This window comes from Vulpes lagopus, chromosome 24, assembly GCF_018345385.1.
Source record: "Vulpes lagopus strain Blue_001 chromosome 24, ASM1834538v1, whole genome shotgun sequence".
Lineage (NCBI taxonomy): Eukaryota > Metazoa > Chordata > Mammalia > Carnivora > Canidae > Vulpes > Vulpes lagopus.
Genome location: NC_054847.1, coordinates 37,668,877 through 37,688,090, shown reverse-complemented (window position 1 = coordinate 37,688,090; position 19,214 = coordinate 37,668,877). Strand labels below are relative to the sequence as shown.

Sequence of the window (19,214 nt, the reverse complement as noted above, 5' to 3'; positions counted from 1 at the left end):
AACTAGTATTTCTAGGCCTTGGAGTCCTTATAAGGGATTGTTGGCATCTCCCTTAAGTGTGGGCCACTGTTGAGTCTAGTTTCTGTTAATTTGAAATGACACAGACAAAAGTGGAAGTGAGCAGCAAGTACCTATAGTAGTGTGCTAATAAATGGTGATGGTCTGGACGTGCGGTGGAGAGAGGTGGGCAGTTTCTTGATCTGTTTTGAATGTAGAATTTACATGATTTGCTATTGATTGGGTGGGGGAAGATGACAGAAAAGAGAAGACTTAAATGTGAGACCTTAGTTTTTTATTTTTTTAAATTAAAAAAAAAATTATTCATGAGAGACAGAGAGGCAGAAAGAGACATAGGCAGAGGCATGGGGAGCCTGATGTGGGATTCAATCCTAAGACCCTGGGATCATGCCCTAAGCTGAAAGGCAGATGCTCAACCACTTGAGCCACCCAGGTGTCCCAAGACCTTAGTTTTTAGATGAGTGGGTGGTAGATTTGGTTACCGTTCACTGAGGTCAACCTTAGGAGAGTTTATATGGATGGATAAAATAAGTTTTGAATAAGCAAGAGGTTGAGTTGCTTATTAAACATCCAAATGGATATGTATTGTATGCAGTTAGTGTGCTAATTGAGAGATCTCAACTGGAAAGTCATCACATAGGTAGTAGTCTAAGTAATGGGACCAAAGGAGATTACCCAGGCAATAGGATCCAGAACCAAGCTCTGAAAATATTCAATAATTAGAACTAGGTTAGAGTAGAAAGAATCAGCAAAGTGGATTGATAAGGAACAGCCAGTAAGGTAGGAAAGACAAGGGAGAGGGGACTGCTTCAAAAAGAAGACTGGTTAGTTGTATTGATGCCATCGAAGGGTTGAGTGGAGGACGACTGAGAAACTTCCATGAATTTGGCAACACGAAACTAATTAATAACCTTGGTTTCCATTGGTAACAGAAGCCAGATTGGTTGGGATTGAAAGTGAGTGAGAGATAAAATTAGCGTGGACAAGTCATTCAGTACATTTTTTTTTTGATAGAGAAGAGAATCACTGCATGGTAGGTGAAAGAGATGCTGATTTAGACAGTCTCCCAAGTTAGACGACTTTGAAAAATTTAAGAAGAATGGGGTCTGTAGCTCAAATGGAGAAACCACAGAGGTCAAGAAAGTTAAGCACATTTGCATTATAATGATGGACATAGAACCTGTACTGGATAGGGAGGAATGTGAAAGGGGTTAAGGCAGAGTGAGAAAATAGGACAGTCAATGAATAAGAGATATCAGCTGGGGTGAAAGAAGTGCAGAGGGCAGTTCTGAGAAAGTGAGCTGCAAGGATAGGAAGTAGGAATTGGAGAGCTGGATGCTTGATTGAGATACTGGAGATGACGTAGTTACTAGTGTTGACAAGCCTGTGGCTATAATGTTAGGTGAGTGAAGGTGGGCAGACGATTAGGTGAAAGGACTCAGGATGTTGGGTGATTTATCCATATGAATATTGAGGTCTCCCAGAATGAGGACAGGAGTTGGGATGGAAAGGAAGACTGTAAGGGAAACTAAAGTCTAGTGAATGAAGGAGGAAGGGAGGAGAGGAAGACATGAGTACAGCCAGACATGAGTTTCAAAGAAGTGTTTTTGAAGGATCAAAAATGGAGAAATTATTTGAGAAAAATGGAAGAAAGGAGAAAACTACCATCTCTTGGTTTTTAGATATGTAGTTGAGAGTGATAAGGAGAAAGGGGAAGTGGGAAGGGAGGGATGGAAAGAGAAAAGAGAAAAAGCTTCATTTGAGAGAACATTTTGAGGGGAGATAGTATCTTCAAGGGATGGCCAAGTCACTAAGTGCAGGAGCTGCAGAGAATATTCAGAGAAAATATTGAGGACGTAGGAAAGTTTGGTCAGTCATCAGGAGTTACAGTGTAAGGATTGGGGATGGGATGGTTCAAAAAAGTTTGAAAGCCACTGAACAATGGGGTAGTTGAGTGGATGTAAAGAATATTATGGGGATGAGTGATGGGTGATAATGTAGGATTGGAGGGACTTAACTATTTGGTTACTACTGAGATAGGAATGTGATGTGCAGTGGTATTAATTTTGATAATTGTTAGAACAGAGTACACAGTTAAAATATTATGGTCCTGGCTGTGGGCTGTCTTTGTGACTCAGAGGAAGACCCTGGTCAGATACCTATAAGTATTCGTTGAATAGTAATAAATGGAGTAAGTCTTGGGACTGCTTCTCTTATGTTGATAATCTCAAGACAGATAATAAAGATGACTCTATTCTTTACCTAATAGTTTCGAGATGGATATTGTAGACTGCAATGAATTCTACTTTCCATCTATGTAGCACCTGTAAGTTTAAAGCAGAAAATGAGACTATTGAAGGGTAGGGTCTGTATAACAAGATTTTATGTGTAGTAGACATTTTATGCATCCATTTATCCCACAGAAATTTTTTAGCATATTCTGTGCTCAGGTGTTATTGCAGGCCCTGGGAATATAGTAAAGGAAGTTTCTGTGCTTATGGAACTTTAATTCTAGTGGCATGACAAACTAATACACAGTATAAATATTAAATGTGGTACAGTGAATTAAGTAAGGGTGATTGAGACTGATTGGGTGGCTGTTTAGGTTGAGCAATCAGTCTCTCCAAGAGGGTGATTTTTTTGGCTGACATGAATGACAGAGTGAGCTGTACAAAAACCACAGGGAAAAAGCACGCCACGTAAAGGGAATAGCTAGCCAGTGCAAGATCACTATGACAGGATACATTTTGCCTGTAAGGGCAGTGAAGGCCACAGTGGCTGGAGTTTAGTGAGTGGGAGAGGGGTCTAGGTGAGGTCAAGGCTGTAGACAAACCTAATCACAAGGCTTGTCAAGCCAGAACAAGGAGTGGTATGGGATGCTGTTTTCAGACTCCATGTAAGGAGCAATAGGATCTCTTTGGCCGATGTGCGGAGAATATCTTGTAGAGGTCCAGAAGTGGAAGTTGGGTGCCAGTTTCGGAGGCTGTTGTATTTATCGAGGCAGGAATGATGGTGACGTGCTTGTTTAATGAATCAATAAAGGAAGAAAGGATAAAAGCAAAGGACTCTCATCTCAGAACCCTTTAGTATTTTGCCCAAGTACTTCTAATTTTTTCATATGCAGAAACATACTTGATAAAGCTAACAAGTGAGGAAAAGTTATTAGCTAACAACACCATTCTACTCTTTTGGCTAATTTGACAGCAGATACAGTTGATCCTTCAACACAGGTTTGAAATGCTCAGGTCTACTTATATGCAGATTTCTTTTGATAAATACAGTGCAATACTGTAAATGTATTTTCTTATGATTTTTTAACATTTTCTTTTTTCTAGCTTATTTGTAAGAATACAGTATATAGCACATACAAACTAAAAATATGTATTAATCAGCTGTTTATGTTAACTGTAAGGCCTCCAGTCACAGTAGGCTATTAAGTTTTTGGGGAATCAAAATTATATGTGGATTTTTGACTGTGAGACATTTAGGTGCCCCTAACTCCTACACCATTGTTCAGGGATCATCTGTATTTAGATATTGATTGGACAAAGATCGCTAAGGGGGACCAAAAAGTAAACAGAAAAACTTTACATGTTGGCAAAAAGGCTTGCTGATGAGAATAATCTGTTCAGTATGATACTTTCATCATTAGAAGTTAGTGCTTTAAATTTATCCAAGTATGAAAGATAGGCCCTTTTGAGAGGGTTGGGATTGGCTTTCATGCTAATAAGATAGATTTGGAGACACAGTTGCCTATGCTATGGCTTTGGCAAGACTTCTTTTGGATGCCTAGGTTTTTGTTGACATTCGAGGCCTATTTCACTATTATATAGGGTCCTGAAGAGTTCCCTGACATTGTAGACTGTAGGTCAGCAAAAGAAACCTATAGAAAATAATTTGTGTGACTATTTCCACAACTCTCCCAAGGATGTGTACACAGCTAGTGCTAACCAGATCTAAAGGGCGATGATGAGTTCCACATAGTAGCTGTCTTAATTTGAGTAGGGCTGTTCTTAAGTACTGGGTTGAAACTCCCATTCCCATGTTTTGCCATAAGTCCTTTAATGACCCTCTACTCACTAAAGCTGCAAGAAGTTATTTTTGAAGTAGAACTTTTCAAAACTTGTGTTCAATGATGAATTTTAATCCTCCATCTCTTCATTTAACTACAAGTCTTTTGTAATGAGCTCAATGTGTAGTCACCTGTTTTTTTTAATTTTTTTTAAATATCCCATTGATCTTTTTATTTTTTTTTAATTTTTTTTTAATTTTTTAATTTTTTAAATTTATTTATGATAGTCACAGAGAGAGAGAGAGGCAGAGACATAGGCAGAGGGAGAAGCAGGCTCCATGCACCGGGAGCCCGATGTGGGATTCCATCCCGGGTCTCCAGGATCGCGCCCTGGGCCAAAGGCAGGCGCCAAACCGCTGCGCCACCCAGGGATCCCCTATCCCATTGATCTTAAAGAAAAAATATCTCGTTTCTCACTTAGGATATTCCACTAAGTGGATTTTCAGTACAAAATAAAAAATCTCAGATATTTTTCTTTACTTTTTTGTGAAAGCCTATGGAGTTTGTACAACTTTGTGAATATACTAAAAAAACATTGAGTTTTGCTTAAAAATGGTGAATTTTATGGTGTGTGAATTTTACCTCAATTTTTTAAAAATCTGAAAGATTGTCAAGCACTTTTTACATTGTTGGTTTTTGATTTTGTGAAAAGGCCTTAACTATAGGCTACTGTACATATTCTAGAGCAAACCTGAAATTATTTTTTGACAATAATATTGGTTTGCTGTGAAGAGGCCACTTAGTCTCCCCTCTCTGTGGACCAGGGGATGGCTTTCCTCCTGGAAAAGCTTAATAGGTTTAAGTTCCTAAATTTCAATAGCATGCTCAAAAACATGTTAATGCTCATGATAGAAATAGCTATTTATTCAGAATTTACATGCTAACATGACTATAAAATACACACCTGTTAACGTTAATTGTTGTCTTTCTTCTACCCCCAGAATGTAAGCTCAGAGGCAAGGACTTTTGTGTTTTGATGATGACCGTATCCCCAGCATGTGCCTGGCACACAGTAGGCAAATTTGTTCAGGATTTGTTCAGTGATCAAAAGCTGCATTAGGCAGAAAAATCACACATGCATTATCTTGTTTGATCTCTGTAAGAATCTTACAAGTGGTTATTGTTATCCTCATTTACAGATGAGGAAAGTGACCTTAGAAAAATAAAGTCCCAATCTGCTTCTCAGATTGGGGCATGAATATCTCTTGTGGGGGTATGTACTATATGGGAAGACAAAGAATTAAAATGATACTTGAAAGTATCCGTTTTATTTGAGCATTTGGGTAGGTAGGGCAACATTTTTACACTAAATCAAATGGCTAATTTTTAAAATAAACTGCAAAATTTGCAGGAATTTTAAAAATAAAAATGGCTCCTTTTGACTCTTGTCATAGAATATGTACAGTTCCGAACTGTTACTCAGCTTTATTTCAAAGCCAGGCTGGGAAAAGTGACACTTAGAATAAAAAATTAAATTCCTGCTGTTTATAACCGTACATAGTATACAATAAGGATGATTTTAAAGGAGTATTACTGTATCCTTAACTTTCATGTATACTCTTTCTTGCAGTTGATGTGAGCATGCACCTGAGATGGAGGTACAGGTTCTTTTTCCCTCAGTTCCCGTTTTACAGAAGAGCACACTTTTTTGTCTGCCTTATTACCATTGTGCAAAATGTTTGAGATCTAGTAAAGGAATAATTTGAAACACTGGTATTGATGCTAAGAAAATGATTACTTGATAATAGTCAAGTCTTTCTGCCAATATAATTATCTAAAATTTATAGAGAACTTAATGTAGATGTCGATTATTAAAAAATTTTGATGGTTCACTATGTAAATTTTGACATATAACTCAAAAGAAATTGAAAGACTGACAAAACTCATTCTATTTACTCATTTATGTGAACAAGATTTCTTGGTGTTCCATCTATAAAAAATGAAGAATAGGAACAGAATTGGTACTAAATCTGGACCCATTCTAGCAGCTAGTGATACTCATCCAAGCCCATGAAGTTAATTTTGAATTAAAAACTCTCTCCTTTAATATGTCTAATTTTTATTTCATTTATTAATATGTAATTTACTATTTGGGGGCAGTTACATACTACTGATGTAGTAAACCAGAAATTTATTTTTTTAAAAAATCATTGTGGTCACAAAAGGTTTAAAAAAAAATCATGTCGTCATCTATAAATGATCAATTAAAGGTTTTCAAGTTTAAAAATAGGAAATAACTTTGGGAATGGAAGTATTCAAAGAGAAAAGGAAATAAAATGTAACAGTTGAAGATTTTGTTCATGTGTAAGTGGGTATATTGATGGTGGGTATATTTAGGTTCTGTTTGATACATCTCTAAGTGGTATGTTTATTATCAAAGTGTCAGTATTTAAACTCGTAAGTGCATTTTTTGCAATTAAAGTTTGATGTCAGCTTGTAGGTGAGGTATACATATTTTCAAAAGTTTTTTAGCTGCTAAGAGTGCAGAAATGTTTGAAAATCACTTGTTTATGACATATGCTCTTCGTCTACCTCTTTAATTATCCTCATTTCTTGCCTTAGTCAACTTAGGTCAACTGAAAGGTACATGATAATTAGACCACACCGGTGTTTAGTCCCTTTATAAATCACCTTCTCTAAATTTCCTTTATATGTTCTTGGCTTTTAAGGAAGGTCACTGAAAACGAAAAAGCATTTGAAATTTGCTTAATATTTGTTGTATGTCAGTGTCTTTAATTTTTTTCTAGATTTAATAGCAGGACACTTTGTTTTCCTTATTAATTGGTATGTTTCCTCTTCTCTGACCTAATACCTGCATGATTTAATGCTTCTCTTTTCACCCAGGCTTCTAGAAATTTCAGCTCCACTTTTGATGCTCAGCTCTAGTATTGATCACTATTAATATTTTCAAAAGGAAATATGTTTTCTCCCTGTCACTGATTCTCTGTTTTAAAAATTGATTTTTTTTATTGCATATTCATTCTGAGTATACATAGATCCACCTCAGATATTTATTGGAAAGAGATGAAATAAATGTCTTTTTTTTTAATTTAAAGATTTATTTTTGTATTCCTCCCAGCACCTAATGGGGTAGAAGAGTCTCAAAAATTGAGTTGAGTACTTCCAGCCTAATATACCCATTATTATAAAATACATTAAATTTTGATTTGAGGGATAGCCTGTATACCGAGAAGATTTATCAAGGTTGGAAACTTTTTCTTTCTAATATTAGAATGTGTGTGTTTGCCATTTTAATTGTGTGATATAAGAAACTTCTGCTTTACTTTTTCTTACACTGAAAGGGAAGATTACAACTATAGGAATAGTTTTAATCTTGCCCATTAAAAAAGTGTTTGCTTTATGACTTCTAAGTTTATGGAGGATTGATAGTTATTTACAAGGACTCAGACACAACTGGGCACAATGGCACTCCTCAGGTGAGAGTGCTAATACAATTTAGTGTTTTTGTGACAGTTTCTGGGAGAACCAGTTAGGCCAGTTTTTCAGATTACATGCCACTGTTTTGGAATACAAAATTAATTAGTAAAAAAATTCTCTCTTCAGAGCTTTCAAGTTAGTTAAAAGGAGAAAACAAGGAAAGTCAAAATAATCTCTTACTCCATTCCACCGAGGAATGCACTGTCTCAGACAGTGGGAATTGTGTATTTTGAATATTTTAAGCCAGCTTTTTCTTCTAATTTTTACTTATCGCACCAAAAACATAAGTTAATTAAAAAAAGGCAATCTTACTGTTATAGCACCAGTAGTTTTATATGTTTCATGCTTCCTTCCAGTCTTTGTAGATTCAGGATTCATTTAGAATAGTCCCCACTGTCTCTAGTCATCCTTTGTAACAATGAAAATCTTAGAGACTTATAGAAACAGTGGCAGTGTCCACTGATGCCATCTTGTTAATACCAGCAGAGTATATTGTTCTTTATTAAGAATGAAAACATTGGGGATCCCTGGGTGGCGCAGCGGTTTGGCACCTGCCTTTGGCCCAGGGCGCGATCCTGGAGACCCGGGATCGAATCCCACGTGGGGCTTCCGGTGCATGGAGCCTGCTTCTCCCTCTGCCTGTGTCTCTGCCTCTCTCTCTCTCTCTGTGACTGTCATAAATTAAAAAAAAAAAAAAAAAAGAATGAAAACATTTAAAAACCAAAGAAAGTATGATTTAGTGATAATACTAATCATAACTAGTGACAGGAAAAGTTCTCTGTAAGCTTCTTTAGGATTGAATAATAAACATTTTATAATTTGAATGGCTTCACTTAGGGCCTCAGAATGGTCTAGATGTCATAAATCAGAGGTGTCCAAGCCTTCTGTGCATCACAGAATTATTAGGAGAGCTTTTTTTTTCTTTTTTTAAGATTTACGTACTCATTTGAGAGAGAGCACACATGCATATGTGAGTTGGGGGAAGGGCAAAGGGAGAGAGAAGCAGAGAAGCAGACAGACTTCTTGTTGAGCGCAGAACCCTTTGTCGGCTCATTCTCAGGACCCTGAGATCATGACCTCGGCAGAAATCCAGTCAGATGCTTAGCCAACTGAGTGACCCAGGTGCCCCATCCAAGAGAGCTTTTAAAAATACACATTCTTAAGTTTCACACCTTTAAAGTGGCATCCTAAGTGGTTATTTTGTAGCCTGTCGGTCAAATTTGCTCACTTCTAAATCAAAATTTTTTGAAAATCTATAAAGATAAGGAAGCTAAATACCTGAGAAATATTGTTAGTCTTATTTAAGGCGAATATGGTTCTTGGCTGACTCCGTTGGAAGAGCAGATGGTTCTTCATCTTGGGGTTGTGGGTTTGAGCCCCATCTTAGGTGTAGAGATTACGAAAAGCAAACAAACAAGATGAATCTATCTCCTAAAGGTGAGCGCGTACATTCGGAGAAAAGTGAGTGAGATAAAGGAACATCAAGCATGCCCAATACATACAGAAGAGAAGGGATGTGGGGAGGGGACACATAATGTGTCCAAGTAATACCATGATTGTGCTAGTTGTCAGTTTGATTTATTCTGTTGCTTACCTTTCTTGCATTGATAACATTCTTTAAGCAGAGGTCATAAGCTCAACACCTCAGGCTTAGCCGGGTAATGCAAACTGAGTTGTTGAGGAATTTCGCTAAAGGGGAACCCTTGTGAGCAGCTATTACTAATTAATTATGGCCTGTTGTGGCCAAATCAAGTCCAGTATTTCTAGATCTTTGAGTTTTTAATCTAGAATCTGGATTTTATGTGAAATCTCCAGATCTTGTAGATGTTCACTCATTTTAATACACTAAAAACAACAAATTACACCTATGGGTTAAACTTGGTTCTTCTGCAACCAGTTTGCAGTCTTTGTTGTAGAGTAGTAGTTCTCCAGGTGGTCCCTGGATCAGTAGCATCAGCATCGTGTGCAACCTTAATAGAAATGCAAATTCCCAGGCCTCACCTCATCTCTCCTGAATCAGAATCTCTAGGGTTGAGGCCCAGGAATCATGTTTTAATAAATCCTCTGGGTGGTAGGGATGTGTGCTGAAGTTTGAGAACCATTCTTTTGGAGCCTGGAAGTTGATAGTACAATTTTTATCTGGGGATAGTTGTAAAGACAAAAAGTTCATTGAATATCCTGTAGATTTATCCAGTGTATTTATCAAAAATACCAGATGTATATTGTTTCAGATACAGATGTCTGTTTATGTATATATATTTTTGCCAGAATCAAAATATACAATGATTAAATCACATTTTGTTCTTTTTTTCCTTCTCTTTCCTTGCCCCTCTGTTCCTCCATCGCAAATGAACTTAATAGTAACTCTGCCACATTTTGACTTTACTAGAACACATCTTAGATTTTATTTACTGGTTGATTAAAATATATGTTTGTTGCTAAATTGAGTTCTATTTTTTAGAACTTCCATTTCTAATTATCTTTTTATATGAGTGAAGTTTAACTTATATGGTTTTATGTAAACCTAGCCTCCTAATAGCTGACCAGGTTGTTCACATTTTAAAGGCCAAGTATACCATATTTTCCTCCATTCTCAAGTGTTGAGATGATTGCTGTCCTGATGATTGTTCTGAAAATGCTCCTTTTTGTGTTACCCATAAGCACAATTCATTCATTTAAAAGTCCTGAATATCTTGCTAATCAAATTAATCATGAATTACATATAGATAATTTCCTTACATTTTAAAATACACAGAAAGCTTTTTATTAAAAAAATAAAGCTTTTTATGATAGGAAAACTTCATGTATGTCTTGTATAATGAAGTGCTAAAAGTGTCCTTTCGAGTATTTGTAATACTGAGATTGAGAAGTTTGGTATAATATGATTTAAAGTAATGGATAATGGTATTTCTCTGGCTTATTTCACTTAGCATAATAATCTCTAGCTCCATCTATGTGATTTTGCTCATATGTGGAATTTAAGAAACAAAACGGAGGTGCCTGCCTGGCTCAGTCAGAGGAGCATGTGACTCTTGATCTCACGGTCGTGAGTTCGAGCCCCACATTGGGTGTAGAGATTATTTAAATAAGTAAACTTAAAAATCAAAGGGGGAAAAAGAGACAAACCAAGAAACAGACTCTTTAATTATAGAGAGAACTGATGGTCACCAGAGGGGAGGGGGTTTGGGCATGGGTTAAGTAGATGATGGGGATGAAGCAGTGCACTAGTGATGAGCACTGGGTAATGTATGGAAATGTTGAATCACTGTGTTGTACACCTGAAACTAACACTACACTGTATGTTAACTAACTGGAATTTAAATAAAAACTTAAAAGTAATGGATAATTAATAAAAAATTCACCAAATTATATTTATATGTAATATCTATTAATGAAAACATGCTTATATCCACAGGGTAAACCAGACTTGAATACAACATTGCCAATTAGACAAACCGCATCAATTTTCAAACAACCAGTAACCAAAGTCACAAATCATCCTAGTAATAAAGTGAAATCAGACCCACAACGAATGAATGAGCAGCCACGTCAGGTAAGGATCTAATTGGTTCTCCAATCCTATTTGTCAGTAAATTCTGGTATTTTTACCAGACATAGTTCAAGTAAACTGGTTAAAATGGAAAATATTTGGAAAGAAAATTGTTTTATGTTCTAGGCTATTACATGAATGCTGGAGAATAATATAATATTTAGGTAAAATGTTTTAAGAAAAAAGTTACTAAAATGAATCTAAATATTATGGACTACATTTTTATGCTTTTGTGTGGTAATGTACATCAGATTTGCTTTTGCTAATCTTAGTTGTTTTTTTTTTTAAGATTATCTTTCCAGGGGATAATATTTCCTGAGGGGATGAAGCATGCAGTTGTGTTGCTTAGTTTAAAAATATTTTCTATTACATAGAAACTACTTTTTGTTCTGATTTCTTATTATATGAAAGCCGTCCCTCCCCTTTTGAAAAACAGAATTAAATAAACTTTGTCAATATGGTATATTGTCCTGTGACTTCCATTTTTGCAGAAATTGAGTTTATATTTCTCTTTCTTATTGCTTCAAGCTGTATTACACCAGAATCTGTTCTTAGAAAAAAGTATTATCTGAGAGGCCTCCCTACTGCTTAATAATGTCACATAGACCGGGGAGGGAGACTTGACAAAATGCTTACCTTTCCAAATAACCTTGCTTATTCACTCCCTAATTGTGGTCAAAAAGTTTAGGTACTTCGGAAATTTTTAGTAGCAATTGGGGTGAGGGAGTGGAGGGAGAAACATCTGTGCATATTTTTTTCTCTCCTTTCTCTGCCTCCTCCCACTTACAGAGTAGAAATGCTGATTTACCTACGACGGTTATCTTTTGCTCTCGTATTCCCCATTTAGATTCCTCACTCCACCTTTTCATTTGAATTTTGTTTTTCACTAGTCCCTCAAGTGTCTCATCTCCAGACTTCATAAAGGATTGGGCCAAAACTTTCAGACAGTTGCTCTAGAAGAAACTACATAAAGAAATTCAGTTCCCACATCCTCTGTAGTGTTTTTTCCTCTTCAGGTGAGCCAGGAAAACAGAAGATATTTGGAGCCACATTGGATCAGCATCTTGCTATAGATGTCTCAAGATTTGAAGTTCTAAACTTGCTTTACTGTTGGTCCCCAAGAGATTCAACAGGGGCCATGTAAGTGTATCACATCCAATATAAAAGATGCGTACCTGCATGTGCCTTTAGGCTCTTGTCACCACTTAGGTTTTCTCTGGGCCATTCAGCTTTCTGTACCAGGCTTTCCCCTTCTGTTTTACTACTGTACCCAGGAATAGTCACCAAACCGCTGGTGGTTTTAGTATATTCATTACAACAGGGAAGGAATTCCGCCATTCTGACCTCTGCCCGCCTTGGTAAAGCCATTCCCTGATTGTATTCTCTCTTAGATACTGTCTAAAGTCTTGAACATCTCGTCCTTTGGCTTTATGGTGATTTTAAAATCATTTCCTTGTACAGATTTTTATCAGTTGAAATTTTCAAAGCATGTAATTGGGTAAGACAGTTTGCCTCAAAAAAGCCCAAAAGATAAAGTGGAATAACTACTAATAATAGTTCCATACTGGAAACTGGAGTTGTCTTATTGAGAATAGGTAGTAGATGGATTTTATCCTCATCTTTTCTTTGCCAAATCATTCTCAATATAGTCTATAAACGCACATATTTTACAGGCCAATTGAGTAGCAGATTATGGTGATTTAAACAGTAACTTAATTGTTTTCTGTACCTAAGTTCAGTTACGGATTTTAACAACTGTACTAACTGTATTTGCTGGGTATTTACCTGGCTCTAGAGAACAGTGGTAACAGAGTTTTAAAGCTGAAATAATCAGATCAGTTGTTCCTTATTCACTGATACATTGAGTCGTTTTACATTTTCATTCTTTTATTAAAGTTTGTGGCATTGTTCTCAGATGAAAAGAGCATGTCAGAAAAGCTAAATCCCTCCCCTCCCCACATGCACCAAATCTTATGTCATTTTAACCCAGAACTTTTGAGGATTTTATCTTTCTTTTAGCTTGCATAGACAGGAAGTGTTAAAATTATTTAGGAGGTCAGCGCTCCAAAAGTTTGAACTGTTTTCCCCTTTATCCTCATGTCACCTGACAGTTTTTGCTGTTTTTGATTATACCAAGGCATTAGTTGTCTTTCCCCTGTCTTTACCTTCAATATAAGAATTGAGGTAATATTTGGCTTCTGTCTCACTAATAGGATTTCAAAATAAAGGACAGGGCATTGGCCAACTATAGGAAAATAGCAGAGACAACTTTTATACTACTGTTTTAAAAAAACAATCTGTCATTCTGATTATTCCAGTATAGGTTCAGGTTTTTAAGTAAAGGAAAGATGTTGATTTAAATTACATTTTGACAGATGTGTGCTAATCAACTGTTGTTGTTGAGGAGATAGTTGACCAAAAAAATAGACAAAAATAATTCTTCCAACTGTGCTTTTACACAGCCTCGTTGAACTAGATTGGCAGTATAAATTGCCAGATATTCCATTTGGAGAAGTTATTTTGATCATGCAGTAAAAATACTAGACAAAGAGGTTTCTATTTTTGAGACTCCTGTAGATATAAATGTTTTTATTTCTTAACCATGTCACAGTCTTTTAAGAAGGCATTCAAACTAGTGGTATTATAATTCGTTTTAGAGGGTTGAATTTTGAGACCTAGAACCAGGATTAGATTTTTGGATTTTTAACAGGTTCTGCCTTGAATAGGTTAGGTTGAAGTGAAGCTATCATAGAAATTAATAATTCTGTCATATATAACAAACATCCTATGCCTGCGTCATTATATGGCAGTCTGATTTGAATTTACAAAGTAGATGATGTATAAATTTCTAATGTATTGATTACTTGAAAAATCCCTTAACTTTAAAATTGCAAATTAGGGCATGTAATCAAAAGTGCAGTAAACAGAATTCAGCAGTGATTTCTGCCTATAATTAAAGCCATATGGTAGAGGTGGAATTTGTAAAACCTTCTGATAGGGTGAATAGCTAGATATTTATATATATACTCTCAGTATATTTGATAAGTGCTTATCTTTTCATTAGATTAAAAAGAAATCTGGAGTGGGGTGAAGCGAACTCTACCAACTATGAGACTATTATCCCAAACTGTAAGATCATGTCCAAAAATCTTTTTAACCTAATTGATTTATGATTTTGCTGTTAAGGTGTCTTTCCTAGCTTTCTTCCTTCAATATTTGAAGAACTCACATTTCTGTTTCATTCTTATGTCCTTGATGCTGTCATCTTTGAACTTTCTGGTCTCTTGCTTTTTCTTTTATCCTCAATTCAAAGAAACTTCCATCTTTGAGCCATTAATACTTCCTTTTAATTATTACGTTATAGGGTGCTAATAGGCTGTAGGTGTTTTTAATAGTCTTTGAGAATTAGTTACATTCCTTACAGAATATTTAAATTTTTTTAACTGAAAAATAAATATTTGAAAATCAGCAAAGTGGATTTAAATGTTCTATTTAATCTTAGATTTTTTTCTTTTATTTGCTTATTCTTCTCTCAAAAGATATGAAACTTTACTTTCTTCTAGCAGTCAGCCTTTTTTTTTTTTAGAATGATTTTTTTCCCCAGCTTTATTGAGATATAATTGACATTAACATTGTGTCAGTTGAAGGTCTACAGTGTAATGGTGATTTGAAACACATATACATTGCAAAATGATAATGTAGTAAGGTTAGATAACATGGCCATCACTTCCTATAATTTTGGTGGTGGTGGTGGTGGTGGTGATGGTGAGAACGTTTAAGATCTCTCTTAGCAACTTTCGAGTATACAATACAGTATTGTTAACTGTATTCATTCACCATGCTGTGCATCAGGTCCCCAGAACTTACTCATCTTATAACTGGAAGTTTATACCCTTTGACCATCACCACTCCGTCCACCCCCACCCCTGGCCACCACCAGTCTTCTCTTTGATTCTATGAGTTCAGTTTTTTTAGATTCCACATATAAAGTAAGATCATGTAGTATTTGTCTTTCTCTGCTTGACTTATTTCACTTAGCATAATGCCTTCAGGATTCATCTATGTTGTTATAAATGGTAGGGTTTCCTTCTTTTTTTATGGCTGGTAATATTTCTTTAACCATTCATCTGTTGGTAGATACTTAGGTGGTTTCCATGCCTTGGCTGTTGTGAATAATATTGCAGTGAACATGGTGGTGCAGATACCTCTTTAAGACAGGAATTTCATTTCCTTTGGATATGTACTCAGAAGTGGGATTGCTGGATCAAATGAGAGTTCTATTTTTAATTTCTTGAGAAACCCCCACACTGTTTTCCATAGCAGCTGTACCAATTTACATTCCTACCAACACTGCATGAGGGTTCCCTTTTCCCCACATCGTCGCTAACTCTTACTATCTCTTGTCTTTTTGATAGTAACCAAGAGTGAATATTTTAAAATGTTAGAAGAAACTTTCAAAATGAAATTAAATTTTAAAAGCATGTGTACTCTAAATGTCTGAAGACCTTATATATGAAAGTTTGTAAAATCTTTCAGTATTTAATTATCACCCATAAGATTACTCTTCATTCTAGATATTCTAACAGCATTTACCTCTTCCTAACCTTAGCGGGTTATTTCTAGTATAGTCTTATTTTAATGTTCTTATGATTGAGAAAAAGACAAGCTAAAGCATAGAGTTCCATGGAAGATATTATATTCCTTTTCTCTAGCTAGAAAAACTGGCTGCCTGGGCAGAGGAAATAGGTGACATGTTGTCCTCTACTAACTTAAAAATATTATTCTGGGTGATGGAGGAAAGATGCCATGTACAAAGGGTCATATAAATAGTACACACCAGTGCTGTAGGTGTTCCAGGGGGTGGTTTTACTGTGGCTGGGAGGGTTGGGGAAATCTTTAGAAAAGATACGGGACATATGCTGGACTTCACAGATTGAGTGGGATTTAGAAAATCAAATGGGAGGGCGAGGACATTCCAGTTAGGGAAAGTAGTAGTGTTAGCAAAGCTGTTATAATGGGAATGAACAAGGAATGAGAGGATAAATTTGGAGATCAGGGTTTTCATGGGAAGGAGTGGGAATTGAGAGTGTTATAATGGGTTTCCTTAAATGTCAGTCTTTACAAGTTTTAAAACTGTTATCATTTGCTATATTATAAGAAAGAAATTTGGGATAGATAAAAGAAAAAATTTCTCATTCCTTTTTTATAATGCAATTACAATAGTGTTTTAGCATTTTTAAATATTCTTTCAATATTTTAATGCAACTTTTGATAACATCATGGTCATAGAATATATATGTATATACATACTTTAATATGTACACATGCCATTATATTATATACATTTATCCATGTTTTATATAGTTTATGTGCTATGATTTTATAATTCATTTATATTGCTCCAACAACTGTGTATTATGCTAGCATCTAATTTACTTGACTATTAACTTAGTGTTATTTCCAGTTTTTCACTATTATAAGTAGTACTCCAGTGAGTCTCTATATAAGTTCCTTCCTATATTTTACATTGTTTCATCAGACTCTAGTCTGATTTTATTTTATTTCCCAGAAATACAATTAGTGTGAATATTTATGATTTTTGATACATATTGGCAAATTGATTGCCAAAGGGTTACACCACTTTAGAAGTCTATGGATAAGTTATGTGCATTCCAGTTTTAGCTTACCTTTATTGCCATTGAGTATTAACTCAATATATAAAAATGGTTTTTCATTTAAAATTTGCATTTATTTGAATACTGTAGTTGAACAAACTAAAGCATTTGTGTTTAACTTTGCAAATGAGAAATGTTTAGAGGTATTTGAATAAGGGACTAAGTAGCTTTTTTATTACCCCTCTTAACCGAATGTGAACATATCTCCTTGTGGCCTAAAGCTAATTCAAACATCTGTGCTCCCCAGATGCATTCCCTCCTACCTTCTCAGAGATCTCGCTCAATGGATTATGTCCACTACATTTCACTGTTGACTTCTCTCTAAACAGCCTCTTCCCCAATTCTTTTCCTTTTACAGTCAAACTTCTTAGACTTCATAGGTGTGTATTTAATATCCACCTTATCTTTCAGGTTTTTTTTTTTTTTTTAAGATTTTATTTATTTGTTCATGAGAGAGAGAGAGAGAGGCAGAGACACAGTTAGAGGGAGAAGCAGGCTCCATGCAGGGAGCCCGACGTGGGACTCAGTCCTGGGTCTCCAGGATCACGCCCTGAGCCGAAGGCGGTGCTAAACTGCCGAGCCACCCAGGCTGCCCTCTTAGTTTTTATATCTCTGAAATACCACTTTTGTTTCCGCTCTGCCATTTGAATGACTCTCATCATGAAGATTGCTGATGATCCTTATTACATTGGATGGATAAATTTCAGTCCTTAAATTGCACTACATGACCTGCTTTAGCGTTAGGTACTGTGACTACTCCTGGCTTCTGAAATACTCTTTTATTCTGTGACACTGTACTTTATTGCTTTTCCTCCTTCCTTGTTTTTTTTCTGATTCCCTTTCTTAGTTTCCTTTTGCTCTCTCCATCTTTTAGAATTGTGAGATTTCCCAGGGAATACAGTGCATTCTTCTCTGTATCTGTATGGAGGACTTCATTCATTCTCATGGCTTCATTTATCATCTAAATGTTAATGATTTCCAAATTTACGTCTTTATCCTAAGCTTCAGTTGTTTGTATCAATCACCCTACTAACATTGTTTGCTTGGAAGTCTTACCAGCACTTCTAATTTATCTTATAATCTCCTTCATCATCCTATCAAACTGGCCTGTTTTATGTGCTTTTTCCCAGTGAAATTCCCACTGACTCAGCATTATCCTAGATTCTTCCTATCATTTACTCGAAACATGTAATTAGCTAACAAATCCCATTGACTCTGCCTCTGTAAATACTCACTTGCTGTATCTCCTCCATACCAGGTAAATGTCATTTCATCTCATTTCTCTGCTTCCTATCTTATTCTCTTCAATTCTTTCTTCATTTTGCATCCAGAAACTCCATCTGACATGAAGATCTGATAGTTCTATTCTTCTGAAAATGTTTCAATGATTCCTGTTAAATTTTAAGGGGGAAAAAAAACCCCCAAACACCCTAAATAATGCTGTACAAAGTAAAAAACACCTGACATGACTTACAAAGTACTTCATCATTTGACTTTTACTTATCTCTTTGGCCTTACTTTCTTTCCTTGTTCTACACTCAAATCACATGAAACTTTTTTCAGAGTTTTGAATGTGCTGTTCATTCTCCACTCCATGCCCACATCCTGCTCTTGCGTTCTCTGGTCATATTCCATGCTGTTTTCTTTCCTACATTTAATTACCTATTTTCTACTCCTCCTTCAAGTCTGAACTCACTTTACCTGTTCAGAAAAATCTGGATTTAGAGATCCTCCTTAGCATCCCTCCTTTATTCTTTTCTGATCTAACTGTATTAGTTATTCATCCTTTATCCACAGTATCTCCAATATGTCAGTGCTTAATATGCATTTGTTGAATTGACGAACTTTTTAAATTAAAGAATCTTTAACTGAGCCTTCAACCTGTGCCAGATACTTACCTAAGTAGGGGTACTGCAGTGAACAAAACAACAGCTCCTGACTTCATGGCTCTTAACTCCTAATGTAACAGGGAGAGAGACAGACAAACGCATATATAATTATCATGGTATGATAAGTGCAATGAAAAAAAAAAGCAAAGGAGAGCCTATATGGTCTTCAACAGCAGAGAAATATGGGGAGAACATTCTATTTTTTTTTTTTTTTTGAGAACATTCTAGATAGAGGTCTTAATCTGGTTACTGTATGTAATATGAGGAATGACTTAAGGCTAGTAGAACACTGAAGAAACTATAGGAAATTAGGGCAAAAATGAAAGATCTATTTCATGTTGGTCATAAAGTAATTGACAAAATTTGTTGACTTATCAGCCATGCCTGTAAGAAGGAGTCTCAGAATTTAGATAACTGGGAGAATGATGCCATTGACAGGAATATGGAAATACTGAGGGGTAGCTCAGTTCTTTTTATAATAAAATATGAATATGAGTATTAGAAAATTTGTACCCTTCTAGCAATCATGGGATCTCCAGGTAGTAAAAGATGATGGGTTAGAGCCCATAAGA

The 19,214-nt window shown here is 35.8% G+C and overlaps 1 protein-coding gene across 1 annotated transcript in view; it reads left to right on the top strand.

Annotated features, from left to right (window-relative positions):
• The window catches only part of MBD2 (methyl-CpG binding domain protein 2), a 65,823-nt gene that overhangs the window by 21,835 nt on the left and 24,774 nt on the right, over positions 1 to 19,214 (top strand). Inside the window, exon 3 of the mRNA XM_041739547.1 lies at positions 10,944 to 11,081. Coding sequence (XP_041595481.1) covers positions 10,944 to 11,081 — 138 coding nt within the window. The remainder of the gene's footprint in view (positions 1 to 10,943; positions 11,082 to 19,214) is intronic.